A 20727-nucleotide genomic window follows, 5' to 3' on the forward strand; every position below is an offset into this window, starting at 1 on the left:
GGGATGGGTGCTTTTAGCATAGGTAGGTAGGGATAGGTGCTTTTAGCATAGGTAGGTGGGGATGGGTGCCTTTAGCATAGGTAGGTGGGGATGGGTGCCTTTAGCATAGGTAGGTGGGGATGGGTCCCTTTAGCATAGGTAGGTAGTGATGGGTGCTTTTAGCATAGGTAGGTAGGGACGGGTGCTTTTAGCATAGGTAGGTAGGGATGGGTGCTTTTAGCAATAGGTACTTAGGGGTGGGTGCTTTTAGCATAGGTAGGTAGGGATGAGTGCTTTTAGCATAGGTAGGTAGGGATGGGTGCTTTTAGCATAGGTAGGTAGGGATGGGTGCTTTTAGCATAGGTAGGTAGGGATAGGTGCTTTTAGCATAGGTAGGTAGGGATGGGTGCTTTTAGCAATAGGTACTTAGGGGTGGGTGCTTTTAGCATAGGTAGGTAGGGATGAGTACTTTTAGCATAGGTAGGTAGGGATGGGTGCTTTTAGCATAGGTAGGTAGGGATGGGTGCTTTTAGCATAGGTAGGTAGGGATAGGTGCTTTTAGCATAGGTAGGTAGGGATGGGTGCTTGGGTGCTTAATCACTTACCTTCCTCCAGCAGCGATGTCTGGTCTCCCCTCCCAGAGCGCTGCGGCTGACAGCATAATTGAATGAGGTGTGCGAGTGTGCGTGTGTGTTGTGCCCAGCGCCGCCCCCAGCCATGACGTCGCGTCATGGCAGAACCGCCCCTTGCCTCTTCAGCCGCGCCTCCTCTCTCCTCCCCGCTTCCTATTGGCCAGCGGCCGGCAGCAGAATTTGATGGGAAAGCTGCCGGCTGCAAAATATGATGGGACACGGCCAAGAGGCCGCGATCTACCAAATAGGTGGTCGCGATCTACTGGTAGATCGCGATCGACCTATTGGGCACCCCTATGCTAGTTCATGGTTTTATTTTATATTTAACCATTTGCACAGTAGATTGAATGGTTTTGGGTTTTTTTGCCTCTGCTCAGTGGCACCCTATTACGTGTCCCTGAGTGAAAATACATTAACTTTTGACCTTCTCCTATCTCCTTCTGCTGTCAGTTGTACTGTATTCTGCCAAGAACATTTTTATGGCTGTACTTTGCGTATCAGTGATGTCTACTATATTCCTGACAAGCTACCAAGCTGTCACTTTCATGCCTAAAAATTAACTCTTTCAGGCAGCAAAATAAAGCCAGTAAAACAGCCTGGTTATTAATGTGTTGCACTGCACATACACACACTTATCTCACCATGTCAAGTCGCCTTGGGTTTGACTGGATTTGCCACATGCTTGTTTCAGGTGTGTAATTCAGACACTGAGGCCTAGTGCACACCAGAGCGGTTCGGCTGCGGTTTGCGATCCGCTTGCGGGTGCGGATCCGCTTGGGTAATGTATTTCAATGGGCTGGTGCACACCAGAGCGAGAGGCGTTTTGCAGAAACGCATACTCCCGGGCTGCTGCAGATTTTGGATTGCGGAGGCGTTTCTGCCTCAATGTTAAGTATAGGAAAAACGCAAACCGCTCTGAAAAACGGCAGTTCAGAGCGGTTTGCCAGGCGTTTTCTGTTACAGTAGCTGTTCATTAACAGCTTTACTGTAACAATACATGAAATCTACTACACCAAAAACGCTTCACAAAACCGCAAAATGCTAGCTGAAACGCTACAGAAAAAGAAAAAGCGTTTCAAAATCTGCTAGCATTTTGCGGATCTGCTAGCGGTTTTTGGTGTGCACCAGGCCTAATACATGAAAGATCATCAGGATGCCAGGCAACTGGTATTCTTTAAAAAGGAAATAAATATGGCAGCAACCATATCCCCCTCACTTCAGGCATCCTTTAAACCCATCTGACTACATTGAGAGCTTACGGACTCCATAGTAGATGGGGCTTTGCTAACCACTTAAAGTAGCCACCATACTGCCCGTAAGTTTTTATTGGAAGAATGGAACTTCCCCCAACTGGCAGTAATAAAAGTAAGACTGATCAAGCAGGGACGAAACTACAAATCGCAGGGCCCCCTGCGAAACTTTGGAAGCCCCCCCTTTCTGCACAGGTAAACTGAGAACCAATGTTATTTAATTGGATAGCAAAAGTTTGCTTTCTTAACCTGCTGGGCGGTCTGGACGAGCTCAGCTCGTCCAGTACCGCCGGAGCCTGCCGCTCAGGCCCTGCTGGGCCGATTTGGCTGAAATAAAAAGCAGCACACGCAGCCGGCACTTTGCCAGCCGCGTGTGCTGCCTGATCGCCGCCGCTCTGCGGCGATCCGCCGCGAGCAGCGGCGAAAGAGGGTCCCCCCAGCCGCCTGAGCCCAGCGTAGCCGGAACAAAAAGTTCCGGCCAGCGCTAAGGGCTGGATCGGAGGCGGCTGACGTTAGGACGTCGGCTGACGTCGATGACGTCACTCCGCTCGTCGCTATGGCGACGATGTAAGCAAAACAAGGAAGGCCGCTCATTGCGGCCTTCCTTGTTTATTCTGGGCGCCGGAGGCGATCGGAAGAACGCCTCCGGAGCGCCCTCTAGTGGGCTTTCATGCAGCCAACTTTCAGTTGGCTGCATGAAATAGTTTTTTTTTTATTAAAAAAAAACCCTCCCGCAGCCTGCCTGGCGATCTTAATAGAACGCCAGGCAGGTTAAAACAGAAAGTATTTGTGATAATTCAGGGTGGAGTGAGCTCTGAGATGTCTCCCAGTGCATCTGGATATATGCAAATTGACCATTGTCGTCCTTAGAAGCACACTCCAATGAGTTCTGGTTCACCATAAGCTTGCTGGTTAGCCTGTATCAATTGGATAGTGCACACTTGAATGTGTTTTCCCCATGCAGATAAAACAGACAGCAGTAAAGCACTGCATGCATTTTCTCTATCAATTACATTTGTTTCATGTTTTTACACATACAGACACACATGATCTGCAGAAATTGCATCTAGAAAACCAACAGACAATTGTGCTCCCAGCCTCAGCTTCAGGGGCGTAACAATAGACCCTGCAAGGGCTGCAGCTGCAGGGGTGCCCAGAAGCCAGAGGGGGCCCTGTACTGAGAGTGACAACTAAGGGCAATGAGAGAAAAAGCTTTCTGCTCAGCCACTGATAATGAATCCTACACACAATTATTGTAATGACTGCATCTGCTCAGCCACTGATAATGAATCATACAAAGTTTTGTAGACAAAGATTTGTAGACGGCCCCTAGTCAGTGTGTAGGGGGACGGGGCCCCATCCAAACTTTTGCAGGGGGGGGGCAGTGATTTCTAGTTATGCCTCTGCTCAGCTTATTACACTCATCATCTCTGATGGAGCAGAATAGGCTCTTCAGACTCCTCCAGCATCACTACAGTACAAAGCATTTGGGGGGAGGGGTAGAGAGGTTGGAGGCTGGGCGGTGTATGCAAAAGACTGCTGCACAATGAATAGGGACTGTCTACAAATCTTTGGATGATTCCTTATCAGATGCAGTCATTAGAACAATTGTGCAGAGAGCTTTTTCTCTCAGTCCCCTTAGTTGTCAGTCTCTCAAAACAGGGAAAAGAAACTTCTCCCCCCACGGGCCCCCTGAGGCTTCTGGACCCCTCTGCGGCTGCATCCCTTGCAGGGTCTATTGTTACACCCCTGTGTTCCAGCTCTTCTGTGATTTATCCAAGAGTAAGAACGTTTTAATGGCTAGCTGTAGAAAATCTTATCTGTAAAAAATAAAATCCTGTCTTCTGTACCTTCTGCATACTGTCAGTTTTGTCCTTCTGTTATTTTGTATTGAAAGCCAGAAGAATCTCTCCCTAGAAACATTTGCCTCTTCCAGGCTCGCTGTGTGGAAATGTCTCCCGCCATGCCTTGAAGATGAGAGGCTCGGAAATGACTTTAATCTTCACAAGTAATTCCAATGGGACGGCAGAAGGGTTTACACTAAGATACTCCACCTGGAAGCTGCAGCCAGGTAACCATGGATATTCACTACTCCATAGCAGCTCAGTGCTGCCCAATGATTTACAGCTCTGTAGTCCGAAATCAGTTGGAGAGCAGCATGTTTTATCACCGTGCAGTATTTGACTTTGATCAAATTTCAGCAGACACCCGTTTCAGGGCACGTATACACACGCCCAACAACCACTGACCAACCGCACTTTACATCCACGCGTTTAAACGACCAACTCATTTACATACTGTGCACGCAAGTGGAATGACTGACTGCGTGATATGGCCACATTAAAAACCAGCACAAGTCGTTCAAAGGACTTGTATGCAAACAACCAACTGCATGACATCAACTCAACAATTGTGTGAGTAGATCCAACGATTGGATCAGGCAAGGTGACTGTTATCAGTCGCTCATCTAGTTGTTTGTGTGCGTACACCAGGGCCGGCCCGCTCATGAGGCGGGGTGAAACTTTTGCCTCAGGCGGCAAATTTCCAGGGGCGGCACCCGCCCATCCGTGGGTGCAGGGAGCCGGCCCGCCGAGCTGGAGGGGTAGCTGGCAGGACGGGGGTATTGGGCCAGCGGCGGGGAGGGGGGTCGGACCCCCCCTCCCTCGCCTGGGTCCCCCGTCCTCCGCTCCCCTCCAGCCTAAATAGACGCAGCCGTATGTGTAAGAGGCACGGGCGGGGAGGACTCACCTCTTCCTCGATCCAGCGTGCGCTCCACTGACATCACTTCCTGCAACGCTGCAGGAAGTGATGTCAGTGGAGCGCATGCTGGGAAGAGGTGAGTGTCCTCCCCGCCCGTTCCTCTTACACATACGGCTGCGTCTATTTAGGCTGGAGGGGAGCGGAGGACGGGGGACCCAGGCGAGGGAGGGGGGGTCCGACCCCCCTCCCCGCCGCTGGCCCAATACCCCCGTCCTGCCAGCTACCCCTCCAGCTCGGCGGCACCCCAGAGCGCGCCCCCCCACCGAGGGGGGGGGGGAGGGGCGGCGGTGGCAATTTTTAAAAAATTTGCCTCAGGCGGCAAAAAGTCTAGGGCCGGCCCTGGCGTACACGTGCCTGATTATTGTCCAACAGACTAAAGTCAGCCAGTGATGATCAGGCAGCAGGTTGGTCCCTGTGTATGAGAGTTGGTTAGACCATGGCCAGCATTGTAGTAATTACTGTAGAGCGTAGCTAAGTCAACTTTGACCCTAGTGACGCATCTGCAAAACACTTGCCCCGGAACCATTGCCCGAGGGATTGGGATCAACTGACTCCCAATCACTGTAATTGACAGTCTGCATGCTCTTCGCTAGGGGGTAAGGTCCAAGGCACCGCCCCCGGATCTGTTGCCATGGTGCCCCGAACATGTTTGTTTGGGCTGGCTGTGAGGATCTATGTGGTTATGATGTACGGTAATATGCAGAACATAAGTCATATTGTATCGCGTGGAAGCCATATTTTTCATTTTTCTATCTGCTGTGCGTCTTTCAGATGTGTATGTATGTTAAACAGGAACTCCAGCCTAAACAAACATACTGTCATTAAGTTACATTAGTTATGTTAATTAAAATAGATAGGTAATATAATCTCTTACCCACACTGTTTTAAAACAGGAAAACGTTTGATTTCATGATGGCAGCCATCTTTTTGGTTGAAAGGAGGTGACAGGGAGCATGAGACACAGTTTCAACTGTCCTGTGTCCTGAGCACCTCTCCCAGTTGCTAGGCAACGTGAATACCAAAATAGGAAATCCCTATCATGCAATGCACAGCATTAGGGAAAAAAAGCCCAGGATTTTTTTCTTTGATGGGTGGAGTTTAGCTAAAAATGCAGCTAAAAATTAATGCTTTGGTAAAAAAACAAAGTTCTGATGCTGTGAAACTGTTAAAGAAACGCCAAGCCTTTTCAGTGCTGCCGAGTAAATTTTTAGTCCGGAGGTTCACTTTAAGCAGCCACTCTGGCAGCTGGCTTCAAGGAAGCTGTCATTGTCTGCATTGAATAGACCAGTTACATTGAATAGACAATTATCCACCCACTTTGAAGCCTATACAGGTAAACTCTTGTGAATAGTAGGAGCAGGAACTGCTAAATTGGGTTGCTAGCCTCTGGCCAGGAAATGGCTTATTAGGCCAAGGAACCCAGACATTCAATTAGGGACTATCTACCTAGCCTCTAATTAGGAGATGGCTAATTAGGCACTAGCCAGTCATGTCCCCACCTTTGATCTGCTGTGAAATACTGTCTCAGATGTGTACTATTGTCACCTGGACTGGCTGCAGTGGGCATTGATGCACAGAAGCCCGGAATTTACATATGACAGCCTGCTGGAATGTTGAAGAAGCCAGGGAGCCTTACTCATAAAGTCTTTTTGATGTGTGTGCTAAACTACAATTTGACCTGTGTAAATTAGATCTATGGGGAGATGGGAAGTCTTTGCAAAGTTCAAGGTGGGACAGGAAAGCTTTGAAGTTGCACATCATAGCCAGCAAGGATGTGCTGTCACACCTGAGGAAATTGGATTATTCCTGGATCTGGACATTTGAGTTGCCCAGGGCCACAAATCTGGCTATAAAACCTCAGCTAGGATAGTCACAACTTGTAGTTCTCTGGAGATAGCAACGACGCTAGGACGATCCTGGTTCCTGACCAGAACTGCGTTCTCCCGCAAACATCGTTCAGACCTCGTATTGGTAACGTTTGTCCCCATTTATTTTTTTATGCAAACTGTCTTATTGTGTATCGTTGTGATTTTTACTTTGTTTTGTAAATCTTTTTGTATATATTCTTGTCTGCACTGTTCCACTTTTTGGAATATTAAATATTTATTTAATAAGTTTGACTTCTGCTGTACTAAGCCAACGCTCATAGCCTAGAAAGAGACTGCAGTGTAATTTACGTTACAAGTTCAGTGCCTGATTGTGCCTTGCTACTGTACGATTGTATTGTGTGGGTGGCGTTCCCGTGTTTAGCCTAAGCGCAAAGCTGACCCAAATACGAAAACGCGAACTTCGTGTAGATCACTCGACAGCAGAGTGGGAATCGTGGAAGTGTCTAGCAGCAGCTAGTGGTGGCAGTGAGAAGTGCTTTGAGGGGCGACAGCCTTGTTGTAGCTTGAATAAGGCTGCTTCCCTCTCGATCTGGTCAAACCTGCAGTCGGGAACCGTATCTGCAGGCGTGCCACGGGGCAGGTTCCTGACGCTGGCAACGGCAGTGCCCCGGACGTTTTCCCTCCCGCAAATGACAGCGGGACTCTGGCCACATGCTTCTCTTCCCGCCCTTCTCTGACCTGCCCATTTAGCCCCTGCCACTGCTGCATAAATGCTACCTTCTCCCTAGCTCTGCCTCCAGCATGCCGCCGTTTATGTGCGTCTTCACAGATAGACAGCAACGTGCTAGAGGCGGAGCTGAAGAGGAGGCAATATGTATGCTCGGTCTCAGCAGCCAGGCCACGAGAGATGGAGTAGAGCACTGCACACAGCGCCCAGGTAGGAGGAAATTACAGATGGGGACAGGGGCCAGTGTTACCATCACACCCCACCAAGCAGAGCCCTCTGTTCCCACCCAGTCCCAGCTTAACCTATCAAGCCCACCCAGTCCCAGGCCAGCAGCACCTACCTACCTAGCTCTTAAGTTAAAGAGCTTTGAGTCCTATGGGAGAAAAGCGCTATGAAAATGTTATTACACTGCTGCTAGGTTCATGTACATTTAGCTCCACCCATGACCACGCCCACTTCTAACTGCTAGGCCGCACCCATTTTTTGCTGCGGCGCACATTTTCTTTTGCTGAGTGCCCATTGGTGCCTCGGATCTCTCATGATCCTGGCAACACGTGTGTGTGTGTGTGTGTGTGTGTGTGTGTGTGTGTGTGTGCGCACACACCCTTAGATTACGAGACAGAGATAAGGAAAATGGTAGACAAATGACCACATTGCAGTAGTACCTCAGATGTAGGTCAGAAAGCCCTTTTTATGAATGTAGCATTGTAACGTGGCCATAGTAGAACTAACACACTTTTGTTTTTTAGATTTGGAAGAGGGGGGTGTTAACCAGACTGTTGATGGTAAGTCAGTTTGCTAAAGGGACCTGAGCCCTTCCTTCATCATTAGAGCTAAACCTTAGGATTGCAATTTTATATTTTGTTAAGGTGCCCTTAATGAGCATTTATAACATTAATAAATAAAAATATTACAACTCCACCCAGGGCCAGTTCTAGTTACAGTGGGGCCACAATGCAAAGTAACTTGGGGTGCCCCCCCCCCCCCCCCAGCGAAAACATCCACCAGGGCTCCCAAGCTGGCTGCCAGGTCCCATTGTTCCCCTTCCCCTACCCCCTGGTTGGAATATAATTAGATGTCCATCATAGGTCCTCAAAAACATTGTTTGGGTACTGATTATTCTCCTCCTTTTTTACCCGGACCTCTCTTCCTCCCTCCCTGCAGGCATGCATAGGGTCACCATAGCTGGAAAGGAGGAGGGAGAAACCTTGTGGAGCCCCTACAGGCTCTAAGGCCATGGGGAAATTGCCCCTTGCCTCTATGGAAGCACCGGCCCTGACTCCACCCCCTATGCTATGTACCTTTGAAATGTATTTGTGTATTGCGAAGTATGCCAAACTAGCACAGGGTTTAATTTGTTTCGATGTTTTGTGAAGAAGAATTTTTCCTTTAAATATACCCATGGTTCACTGGCCTCATCCACCAGTCTCTAATAGTTTTAGCCATTCATTTCTCCAGGTTGCTCCGGTCTAGAGTTTCTTAAAGCCGGATACGGTGAACTGAGCTCACCCGGCTACCCCATGACCTATCTGAATGGACTGGATTGTTGGTGGTCTCTGTCTTGCCCCTCTGGAAACCGGCTGCAGCTTCTCATCATAGATCTGGCCTTGGAAGACTCTCCGAACTGTACTTGGGACACTCTGAGTGTTTATGATGGAGCTGATAATGCAACACGGCTATTAGGTGGGTGCTTTAAGGGCTTGTGAAACACAATACAGTAAACATTGTGTCCAAAGATGGGAGTTTCACTCAGCAGAGTCCACCTTCATGTTTGCTACAAATGTTTTCCACTGGAATCCCATTCAGTAATTGCCAGTACTGACACATTCTATAAGGAGAAGAGTGAGGACATTGTGCTGTGTGGCAGGAGATGATTAGCAAGCAAGGCAATAGTGTGCTGCTTTGATGGACACCTGAAGTGAGAAGGATATGGAGGCTGCCATATTAACTTCTAAAGGGCCCATACACCTAATGATTTTCCCTCCGAAATACGGCCGTTTTGATCACAGTGATCGAAACGGCCGTGAAATCGCCGCACACACTGCTGACAGAATGATGGATTTCCGTCCGAAATCCATCGTTCCCGTCGACTCCCGTCGATCCATCTGTGTGGAAGATTTTTCTCGGGTCGGGAGTGCGTCAATAGCGGCCTTCGAATGCCCGACGACCGACGCAAAACAGCGGAGATGCATTACCTGCTCCGCCGGCGCGAGTCACCAGTGTCACCTCACGGCTCCTGGCTGGCATCTTCTCCCATCACCCTCCGCATCACGGCATCAATGTATAACTTCCTGTGTCACTGCAGTGACAGCGGAAGTACAAAGAGGGCGCTCTATTTGAACTGTCGCTGGAGTGACAGAAAGTTATACGCAAATGTCGGATGTGTGATGCGGACGGTGATGGGAGAAGATGCCAGCCGGGAGCCGATGCAAAGAAGATGCCGGGACCAGGTGGAGAAGAAGACAGCGGTGGACCAGGGGACTCGCGCCGGCCGGAACAGGTAGTGTATGAGGGGGGGCGGCGGCAGCTCCACAGATTGTGATCGGTTTTAGACTGAAATCGATTTACAATCTGTTTGCAGTAAGGTGGCCATACGATCCCTCTCTGATCAGATGGCCATACGATCCCTCTCTGATCAGATTCGATCAGAGAGGGATCTATCTTTTGGTCGAATCTGATGGCAAATTGACCAGTGTATGGCCACCTTTAGTCGGAGTAATTTTTGTGTACCTGAAGTCGGAGTTGTACAAAAATGCACAAACTTCGACTCCTAATAAAATTTAAACTGTAGTTGATGGAAGAAATGTGATAAAATGTTCTGTTTTTCAGATTATAGTCCTCCTGATCCTCTGCCTCTAATACTTTTTGCCGTAGACCCTGAAAGAGTATGCGGGTCAAATAATGACTGAAGTTTGACTGTGCTTGTCGCATGCTTGGTTCAGGTGTGTGCTGGACACTACTGATGCATGAAAGATCAGCAGGATGCCAGGCAACTGGTATTGTTTTAAAGGAAATTAAATATGGCAGCCTTTATGGTAGCGGACAGTAACGCGAAGGATACACGTGGCCAGGGCTGCGCAGACGCAGTTGCCGTCGACTTACAAGTAGAGATGGCCTGAATGGTTTGCATGCGAACTTATTCACGCTAACATCGCGGGTCAGCGAACTAATGCGAACTTTATGCGAGTTTGACCCGCCCCCTATACTGCATCATTGGGCTAAACTTTGAACCTCTACATCAGTCAGCAGACACATGGCAGCCAATCAGGCTGCACTCCCTCCTGGAGCCCCCTCTCCCACTTTTATAAAAGGCAGCAGCGTCAGCCATTTTCTCACTCTGTCTGCTGTGGCTATTAGAGAGAGAAGGGAGAGAGGTTGCTGCAGCGATAGGGAAAGCTTAGTTAGGCTCTTGTTAGGCTTGTTGGCTTGCTCCTTGCTGATATATATTGCTAAAAAACAGCTCTTTTGAGAGCTAATGTTCTTGTGAGGAATTTTTTTTGTGTGTGGCCCACTGACACTTGCATATACAGCCCTGTCTGTCGCAGCTGGCCCTTGCTAATTGCTATACTGTGCCAGGCCCAGCATATTCAGTGACTACCTTTTCACTGCACCTGTGTGTGTGACAGCTGCAAATTTGTAATACCAGTCCGTGCATAACTTTCACTGCACCTGTGTAACAGCACGCAGTTTTATATACCAGTCACTGCATACCTGTTCACTGTACCTGTGTGACAGCTGCACATTGTATTGTAATACCAGTCCGTGCATACCTGTTCACTGCACCTGTGTGACAGCACACAGTTTGATATACCAGTCACTGCATACCTGTTCACTGGCCCTGTGTGACCGACCGCTTGCTGTTTTATATACCAGTCCGTGCATACCTTTGAACTGCACCTGTGTGTGTGACAGCTGCACATTGTATTGTAATACCAGTCCGTGCATACCTTTCACTGCACCTGTGTGACAGCATGCAGTTTTATATACCAGTGCATGCATACCTGTGAACTTCACCTGTGTGACAGCTGCACGTTGTATTGTAATTCCAGTCACTGCATACCTTTTCACTTCACCTGTGTGACTGCACATTGTATTAGTCAACTCAGTGCATACCTTTCAATTTATTCCCCCCCCCCCCCCCCAATATGGACAAAACAGAGGCAGGCCACCCGGCAGGTCTGTTTGAGGTCGTGCTGACGTGATTTCATGCGACCCTGGACCAAAGTACAGTGCTCAGAAGGCACGTGCCATCAACTCCCAAGATTGTCAGGATGTAGTTGACTATTTAACACAGAACACCTCATCTTCCGCAGCCACCAGCGCTGCTACAAGCACCACATCCACTCCATTTGACACTTCTCAGGAGTTTATTTGGTGGGGAATAAACTGATTCACAGCCATTATTGTTACAACCAGATGAAGGAGCTAAGCAAGTTACACCACCTCATGTCTGAATTAAGCGTCACTATGGACGTAAGGTGTGAGGAGGATGATTAAGTACCTGCTGTTAGCGCAGTTTATGAGGTGTCTGATACAAGCGAAGCTGTGGAGGATGATTATGATGTCGATGATGATACTGGCATGGATGTCACGTGGGATCCTAATAGACATGATGACCAGGGGGAAAGTTCAGAGGGGGAGTCAGAGAGGAGTAGGAGTAGACAAGTTGCTTAAAGAAGCAGGGGGAGCTCATTGTCAGAAACAGCTCGTGGCAGTGTCCGGCGGCATGTATCGCCACCTACGGACAGCCAGCCGACATGCCCTTCAACGTCAGCTGCTGATGCCACCACCAAAGTGCCATCATCCCAGGGCTCAGCAGTGTGGACATTTTTTTGTGTGTCTGCCTCAAAAGAGAGCAGAGCCATCTGTACTCTCTGCCACTAAAAATTGAGCCGTGGAAAGACCAAGACCCGCGTAGGGACAACTGCCTTACAAAGGCACATAACGAAAAAGCACAAACAGCAAAGGGAAGACCAACTGAGCAAAAGCAGCACACAAAAGCAAAGCCACCCTCCTTCTCCTCTTCCTCCTTCAGGTGCATTATCTTCAGCCGCTTTCTCCCTTGCACCTTCACAGCCACCACCCTCCACTACACCTCTCACCTGCGCACAGCAGCCAGGTGTCCGTGAAGGAAATCTTTGAGCGGAAGAAGCCAATGTCTGCCAGTCACCCCCTTGCCCGGTGTCTGACAGCTGGCTTGGCGGAACTGTTAGCTCGCCAGCTGCTACCATACAAGCTGGCGGACTCTGAGGCCTTCCGGAAATTTGTTGCGATTGGGACACCGCAGTGGAAGATACCAGGCCGCAATTTCTCAAAAAAGGCGATACCCAAACTGTACCATGAAGTTGAAAGGCAAGTGGTGTCATCTCTGGCACACAGCGTTGGGTCAAGGGTCCATCTGACCATGGATGCCTGGTATGCAAAGCAAGGTCAGGGCAGGTACATTACTTATACAGCACATTGGATCAACCAGGTGACCACTGGCAAGCAGGGAGTGCGTGGCTGTGCAGTGGACCTAGTTGTGACACCTCCACGGCTTGCAGGCAGGCCTGCTGCCACCTCCTCTCCTTCTCCTCCTACTCCTCCTTTTACATTCTCTTTACTGTCGTCGTCCTCCTCCTCCTTGGCTGAGTGGCAATGCTTTCTACTGGTTCTGCGATCTCCTCTCCAGCTACACAACTCCATCTCCTCAGGGTCTATCCTGCATGCCAGGTACGACGGTGTCATGCCATCTTGGACATGTCTTGCCTCAAAGTTGAGAGTCACACTGGAGCAGCGCTCTTGGCTGCTCTGAACAAACAGGTGGATCAGTGGCTGACCCCACACCAACTGGAGATCGGCAACGTGGTGTGTGACAACGGAAGCAATCTCATTTCGGCTTTGCGTTTGGGAAAGTTTACACATGTACCCTGCATGGCACATGTGCTGAATCTAGAATTCCAAAGATTTGTGTGCAAGTACCCAGGCTTACAGGAGGTCCTGAAGCAGTCCAGGATGGTGTGTGGGCATTTCAGGAGGTCCTACACGGCCATGGCACGTTTGGCCGATATTCAGCAGAGAAACAACTTGCCGGTGAGGTGCTTGATTTGCGATAGCCGACTCACTGGAATTCAACACTCCTCATGTTTGACCGCCTGCTACAACAGGAGAAATCAGTCAACCAGTATCTGTACAACTACAGGGGAACATCATGTTTTGGGCAGCTAGGGTTGTTTTGGCCGAAGTCCTGAATACTCATGAGAAAAGCCTGCAGGCTCATGCAGCCGTTTGAGGAGGTGACAAACCTGGTGAGTCGCAGTGAAGTCGCCATCAGCGACTTGATCCCATATGCTTTCTTCCTGGAGCGTGCGATGTGTAGAGTGGTGGATCAAGCTGTGGAGGAGCGTGAACAGGAGGAAGAGTGTGAACAATAATCAGCAGAACCCGATGTTTCCTCAACACCTGCAGCAGCACAGAGGAGGGGGAGGAGGAGGAAGAGTCATGTGGGGAAGAGGAGTCAGATGAGGAAGGTGTTGTTTTTTTTTTTGTTTTTTTTTTGAGGAGGCGGAAGAACAACCGCAGCAGGCGTCACAGGGGGCTTGTGCTGCTCACTTTTCCCTTGGTATTGTTCATGGCTGGGGGGGGGGGGAGGAGAACTTACCTGACATCACTGAGGAAGAGCAAGAGGAGATGGATAGTACGTCGGCATCCAAATTTGTGCAGATGGCGTCTTTCATGCTATCCAGCCTGTTGAGGGACCCCCGTATAAAAATAACTCAAGGGGAATGACCTGTACTGGGTGGCAACGCTACTAGATCCTCGGTGTAAGCACAAAGTGGCGGAGATGTTACCAAATTACCAGAAGGCAGAAAGGATGCAGCACTTGCACAATGTCCACGCAGGCAAGGAAAGGACGCTCTAGCGATCTCATGGTGATGTTGGACATGCGGACACTCTTTAGTCCAACGCCTCGCCTTAGCCCTTCTGGATCCACCCTCCACCATTGCCTTGACCAGATTACCTGGCCTTAACTGCGGATGTAGACAACAGCGAAGAAACCCTGGACTACTGGGTGCGCAGGCTTGACCTGTGGCCAGAGCTGTCACAATTTGCCATCCAACTTCTGTCTTGTCCTGCCTCAAGCATCCTGTCAGAAAGGACCTTCAGCGCAGCTGGAGGCATTGTCAGTGAGAAGAGAAGTCGCCTAGGTCAAAAAAGTGTTCAGTACCTCACCTTTATCAAAATTAATAAGGCATGGATCCCGGAGGGCTACTGCCTGCCCGAAGACTAAGTCAGTCCCCACACACAGCATCTCTGCCTGCAGGGCGCTTGACTGCCTTCTCCGCCACCACCAACCGGGTCCTGGACTCCAGGTGGATTCCTGAATTTTTAAGGCCGCTGCTAGCAGCAGCCGCTAAAAAAAAAATTCTGCTGCGTGTACATGCCTGCATAATCTTTCTGGCTGCATTGCGGCTGCAACAACAAAACAAAAGGCATGTACATGTGCCAATTCCCCTTCGTGATTGTTACCTTGCCGCGGTGAAGGGGCTTGCGTATCACAATGAAGCAATGACCGCTGGCTATAGGAGTGTTGGGGGGCACATAATAAGGTCATTGCTTCATTGTGGACAGACCAAATTTGATCAGCTGGACAGTCGCTGTTGTTCTATCATTGAGCTAGCACAGCCCGGCGACCATATGGGCTTGAAAACCGCAATCACCTGCACTCTCGCTATGGTGCGCACCAGTCCAGCACGGCCATCACTACACAAACTGCTGTTTTCGGTGCGTTACACAGTGAGTTTGGTGTGTCAGTGTGAAGCAGTACTCTAATTACACTCCCTGATTGATGTATACACATGCAAGATGTTTTCAAGCACTTTATGCCTCCAATTTAGCATGCAATGTGATTTCTGCCCTTAAAACCTGCTGTGCGTCAAATCCATAATTTTCCCTGGGGACTTTTAGCATGTATCCCACTCCGCCATGCCCCCCTCCAGGTGTTAGACCCTTTGAAACATCTTTTCCATCATTTGTGGCCAGAATTAACCTATTTTGGTTCCTGGACGTAGAAACTACGTCCAGGAACCATGCGCGCTCCCGCGGCCGATTGCGCGCGTGCTCCCGGCCCGCGGTTCGTTAGCCAGGCAATCAGTGAATCGGGCTATGGTGCCCGATCACTGATTCCTCTCCCCTGCTGAAAAAGCAACAGCTTCTCTCGGAAGCTTCGCTTTTTCTGGCTGTTCCCTACCCGATGCGTCACTCTAAGCGTGTGTTACGCTTAGTGACGTCATGTAAACAAACTCATGGCCGCCATCTTGTGGCCAAAAAGTAAAACTACAACAAAAAGTAAAAAAATAATTAAATCAACACACAATTACATTAAAAAACTATGGTTTACACCCCACCCTCCCAAAAATACCCAAATAAATTGTTTAATATAAAAAAAAACCCATTACAATAAAAAAAAATGTAAGTTTAAAGGGTCTAAACTTTTTAAATATCAATGTAAAGATGAAATATTTCTATTTTTTTTTTTATTTTAAACTTGTAAATAGTGATAGATGCAAAACGGAAAAAATGCACCTTTATTTCCAAATAAAATATTGTCGCCATACATTGTGATAGGGACATAATTTTAACAGTGTAAAAACCGGGACATATGGGCAAATACAATACGTGAGTTTTAATTATGGAGGCATGTATTTTAAAACTATAATGGCTGAAAACTGAGAAATAATGAATTTTTTCAGTATTTTCTTATTCTTCCTGTTAAAATGCATTTACAGTAAAGTGGCTCTTAGCAAAATGTACCACCCAAAGAAAGCCTAATTGGTGGCGGAAAAAACAAGATATAGATCAGTTCATTGTGATAAGTAGTGATAAAGTTATAGGCTAATCAATGGGTGGTGAACATTGCTCAAGTGAAACCGACGGAACGCGAATGGGTTAATGTTTGAAGTTTTGAAAGTTCGCCTGCCCATTAAAGTCTATTGCGGTTCGCAAAGTTCACGCTAACACAAACTTTTGCAGAAGTTCACGTTTGAGGATCACGAACCTAAAATCGGAGGTTCGAGCCATCTCTACTTACAAGTTGGCGGTGTAATGAAACTGCACCAGGGTAGGAGAATGGAGGATCATAGAGGACCGGCGTAGGCACAGGATGGCTGCAGGGGTCTTAGGGAAGCCCTAGGTAAGTGAAACTTTGTTTTTAACTAATCTTCAGTTCTGCTTTATGTAAGGAGTCCTTGGGCTAGACACCATAACACTGCTAAAGTGCTTTGAGTCTGCCAGGAGAAAAGCACAATATTTTTATCTGCCTTGTCATGATTGTGTTGGCACAGTCTGTTTTGGGTTCCCAACTTCCCGTGAACGCTTCCTCAAGTAATTGTACAAATAAGTTTGATAGGTTTGGTTTTTAATACCCCTGTAATATAAATATATTCTGTTTGTTCAGCAACATTAACATACAGCATTAACTACCCCCCCCCCCCCCCCATGTCCAACTCAGGAGTGTGATGCTACTACAGCAATCTGATTGAAAACCTTGTAAAAATATGATAAATGCTTAAATAAAGGAGGCGATTATGTGAACAAATAAGATACAGTGGGCCTGATGCACAAAAGGCCGGTAAAATTGCTGTGCACAGGTATGGTATGGACACCAGGGAATCACTGTCGGTTAACCAATTAGCACCATGCGTATTACACCACGCATTACCATAGCAATGTGTGCATTATGCCGGTAATGTGCATGGGGCCAATAGTGACGGGCAGCTCTTAGTACCAGTGATTACCGTGCATTGCCTGTTGATGGCAAATTTACCACTTTTTCGTGCATGATGCGGTGTGTCTAAAATAAATGTTTTCTTAAATTGATTAAATGACAGAGGCTGTTACTTTCTCAACATAGTTCCCCAGCAGACAGATGTACTACAGGTCCACTTTAAGGCTGGTTTCACAGTGGGACGTTAAAGTCCCACGTTACAGCAGCCAGTAACGCAGCCCACCTCACAGCACTGTAAAATCCATGTGCTGTTCACAGTGCACACGTTTCGGTACATAGTAACGCAGCACGTTTAAACAAAGTGCTGCATGCTGTAGGTTATACTGGGATAAGCCACGTTTGACTGTTTGCACATGCTCAGTAATTTTGGAGGAGGAGGTCTCCACTTCTGTCTGTGGCCAGCCACATGGCTAATTAATATTCACTGCACTGTGGAGACTCCTGGTAGGACTCCTAGTGTTGTCCGGATCATAAACGAATCAAATTGTTCATTTGATCCGCATCTTTTTTGTGAGTCGAATCATCCGGATCATCACAATGAAAGATTCGGTTCACAGTGGATGTCTGTCTGGAAGAAACAGGAACATACAGAATGTACAGTGCAGGGAAAGTCCTGTCCTGCTAGTCATTTCACCCAGTCTGCTTCCCTAGTAAAATGATTCAAATGATTCAGTTCAAAAGATCCGGATCTTTTCAATGATCTGATTCAAATCATCCGAATCCTTAAAAAGATCCGGACTTCCTATCACTAACCTGGAGCGGGTGCTTTGAGAGCTGCATAACGCAGCTCAATCTGACGTCCAACTTCAATACCACCATGCGTTGTGTTAGGGTCACGTTATGCAACCATACCTTCCCCTAAAACGCAAAGTCTTGGTGGGAAAGTAGCCTAAAGGGAACCCGAGTTGAGAAGGATATGGAGACTGCCATATTTATTTCCTTGTAAACCATGCCAGTTGCCTGGCAGCCCCGCTGATCTTCTGGCATTAGTAGTGTATGAATCAAAACCATGGAACAAGCATATGGCTAATCTAGTAAAAGCCAAGTCAAAGTACCTGAATCTGCTGCATGCTTGTTCAGGGTCTATGGCTAAAAGCATTAGAGACACAGGATCAGAAAGACTGCCAGGCAACTGGTATTCCTGAAAAAGAAATAAATATGGCAGCCTCCATATTCTTCTTATCTCGGGTGCCCTTTAAGGTGAAGTGGCTTCTGTGTTTTTCTAGCTACTCTGTGTGGCGAAAAGTCCAGGCTGAGCCTGCAGTCCCGTGGCAGCAGCTTAACACTCCACTTCCACAGTGATGTGTCCATCGGGCGCCGTGGGTTTCACCTCCATTATACTGCTATGAATGCTGAGGCGCGGCTGCCCTTGAGGTCCACTAAGAAAGATGGTGAGTTGAGCATTTCATGACTTGAGATTTATACATTTAAAGCATAAATACATGTTTCTTCAATAACAAAAATATAAACACGCCAGTTATGTTTTACAAGTATTTTAGCAAGCTACATTCAATGGGCAAATTACACACATATTTCCCGGGCGTGTTGATGAGCATGTCCACTGCAGTCGCTGCCCCCATCTTCTGGAACTTTAGCCTACTAATTTAGACTCCATTTGGAATCCAGAATAATACTCACTGCCTCTTGTGTGCTCCCATATTACCAAGCTGATCTCTTTAGACAGCTATAGTGAACCAAGATTTCCTAACCAGGGTTCCTTGAGTACTCTGCAGGGGTTCCCTTGGCATTTTCTTCCACTGTGGGGTAAGTATGATAGAGCACATTATAATAGGGGGGTACTGTAAAAAGAAGCGCTACATTTCTGGGTAGAATGAGCACATGAATAATAAGCACTAGAATAAGAAGACTGAATAAGGAGGGGTATTGTAATAGGGGCAGAGAGAGGTAAACCATCACACCTACCATGGGCGTAGCAATCACCCCTGTGACCTCCGCCATCGCAGGGGGGAACGGAGGCTTTGGGGGCACTTCTAGAGTTGAGCTGAAATTTTCGAAATTTCGCATTACTATAATTACGCATGCGAAATTCGCGATTACGATGCGAAATTGCGGTAGCGTAATTGCCATTAAAATCGTAATTGAAAATACCGTAAGCGTAATTTTCAATGCGAAATTTCGCGTTTCGTTCATGCCGTAATTTCGCATTAAACGCTACCGTAATTTCGCGTTAAACCGTAACGCTCCGTATAATATAAAAAAGCCGCCGACTTTAAGGGTTAATAGCAAAGCCCCCTTAAATGCTAAGAGCCTCAAATTTGGAGAATATATTAAGGAGATCAGGAGGAATAAGAGGAAAAAAAATTTTTTCAAAAAGACCTTATAGTTTTTGAGAAAATCGATGTTAAAGTTTCAAAGGAAAAATGTAAACATTTAAAAACCCGCCGACTTTAACGGTTAATAGCAAAGCCTGCTTAAAGTTTAGGAACACCAAATTCCCAGGGTATATTAAGGGGATCAGTGGGAATAAGAGGAAAAAATTTTTTTTCAAAAAGACCTTATAGTTTTTGAGAAAATCGATTTTTAAGTTTCAAGGGCGAAAATGTCTTTTAAATTCGGAAAATGTCAGTTTTTTTGCACAGGTAACAATAGTGTATTATTTTCATAGATTCCCCCAAGTGGGAAGAGTTTTACTTACTTCGTTCTGAGTGTGGGAAATATAAAAAAAAAGACGACGTGGGGTCCCCCCTCCCAGACCTCTTTAACCCCTTGTCCCCCATGCAGGCTGGGATAGCCAGAATGCGGAGCACCGGCCGCGTGGGGCTCCGCACCCTGACTATACCAGCCCGCATGGTCCATGGAATGGGGGGGTGTCGGAAGGGGAGGGGCAGCCAAGCTTTCCCCTCCCCCTCCGAGCCCTTGTCCAATCCAAGGACAAGGGGCTCTTCTCCACCTCCGATGGGCGGTGGAGGTGGAGGCCGCGATTTCCTGGGGGGGGGGGGGGTTCATGGTGGAATCTGGGAGTCCCCTTTAAAAAGGGGCCCCCCAGATGCCCACCCCCCCTCCCAGGAGAAATGAGTATAGAGGTACTTGTACCCCTTACCCATTTCCTTTAAGAGTTAAAAGTAAATAAACACACAGACACTTAGAAAAAGTATTTTAATTGAACAAAAAACATAACCACGAAAAAAGTCCTTTAATATTCTTAATTAACCATTAATACTTACCTGTCCCTTTAAAAGCCAGTTCCCACGCAATATCCTCGGAAATATACTAATCAGTTACAATATAACAAAGTTATTACAATGTAACAACTTTGTTACATTGTAACTACGCCGCACCCGACGTCACTCGCCGCTCAGCCGCCGCACCCGCACGCACCCGACAGAGCTCTGAGCTATATAGCTCAGAGCTCTGTAAGCATCTTTGTATTTGGGCTCCAAGGAGCCCCATTGGTCCTTAGCAGACCAATGGGGTTCCTTTAAATCAGAAGGAACCCCATTGGTCTGCTAAGGACCAATGGGGCTCCTTGGAGCCCAAATACAAAGATGCTTAGAGAGCTCTGAGCTATATAGCTCAGAGCTCTGTCGGGTGCGTGCGGGACGCTAAGTCCCCGCCGGCTCCCGCTGCCTTCCCCGCCTCTCCCACATGTCACCCACATGTCACCCACATGTGGGTGACATGTGGGTGACAGATGTGGGCGGGGTGGACACCTGGAGCCAGCCGGGTCTTAGCGTCCCGCACGCACCCGACAGAGCTCTGAGCTATATAGCTCAGAGCTCTGTAAGCATCTTTGTATTTGGGCTCCAAGGAGCCCCATTGGTCC

General features: G+C 47.9%; 1 protein-coding gene across 1 annotated transcript in view; it reads left to right on the plus strand.

Moving 5' to 3' along the window:
• Window positions 1-20727, plus strand: part of OVCH1 (ovochymase 1) — a 237084-nt gene that overhangs the window by 197439 nt on the left and 18918 nt on the right. The window contains exons 20-23 of the mRNA XM_068273718.1: window positions 3798-3932; window positions 7927-7962; window positions 8636-8860; window positions 18170-18334. Of these exons, the coding sequence (XP_068129819.1) occupies window positions 3798-3932; window positions 7927-7962; window positions 8636-8860; window positions 18170-18334 (561 nt within the window). The remainder of the gene's footprint in view (window positions 1-3797; window positions 3933-7926; window positions 7963-8635; window positions 8861-18169; window positions 18335-20727) is intronic.

The sequence above is a fragment of the Hyperolius riggenbachi genome, chromosome 3 (assembly GCF_040937935.1).
Source record: "Hyperolius riggenbachi isolate aHypRig1 chromosome 3, aHypRig1.pri, whole genome shotgun sequence".
Classification (NCBI taxonomy): domain Eukaryota; kingdom Metazoa; phylum Chordata; class Amphibia; order Anura; family Hyperoliidae; genus Hyperolius; species Hyperolius riggenbachi.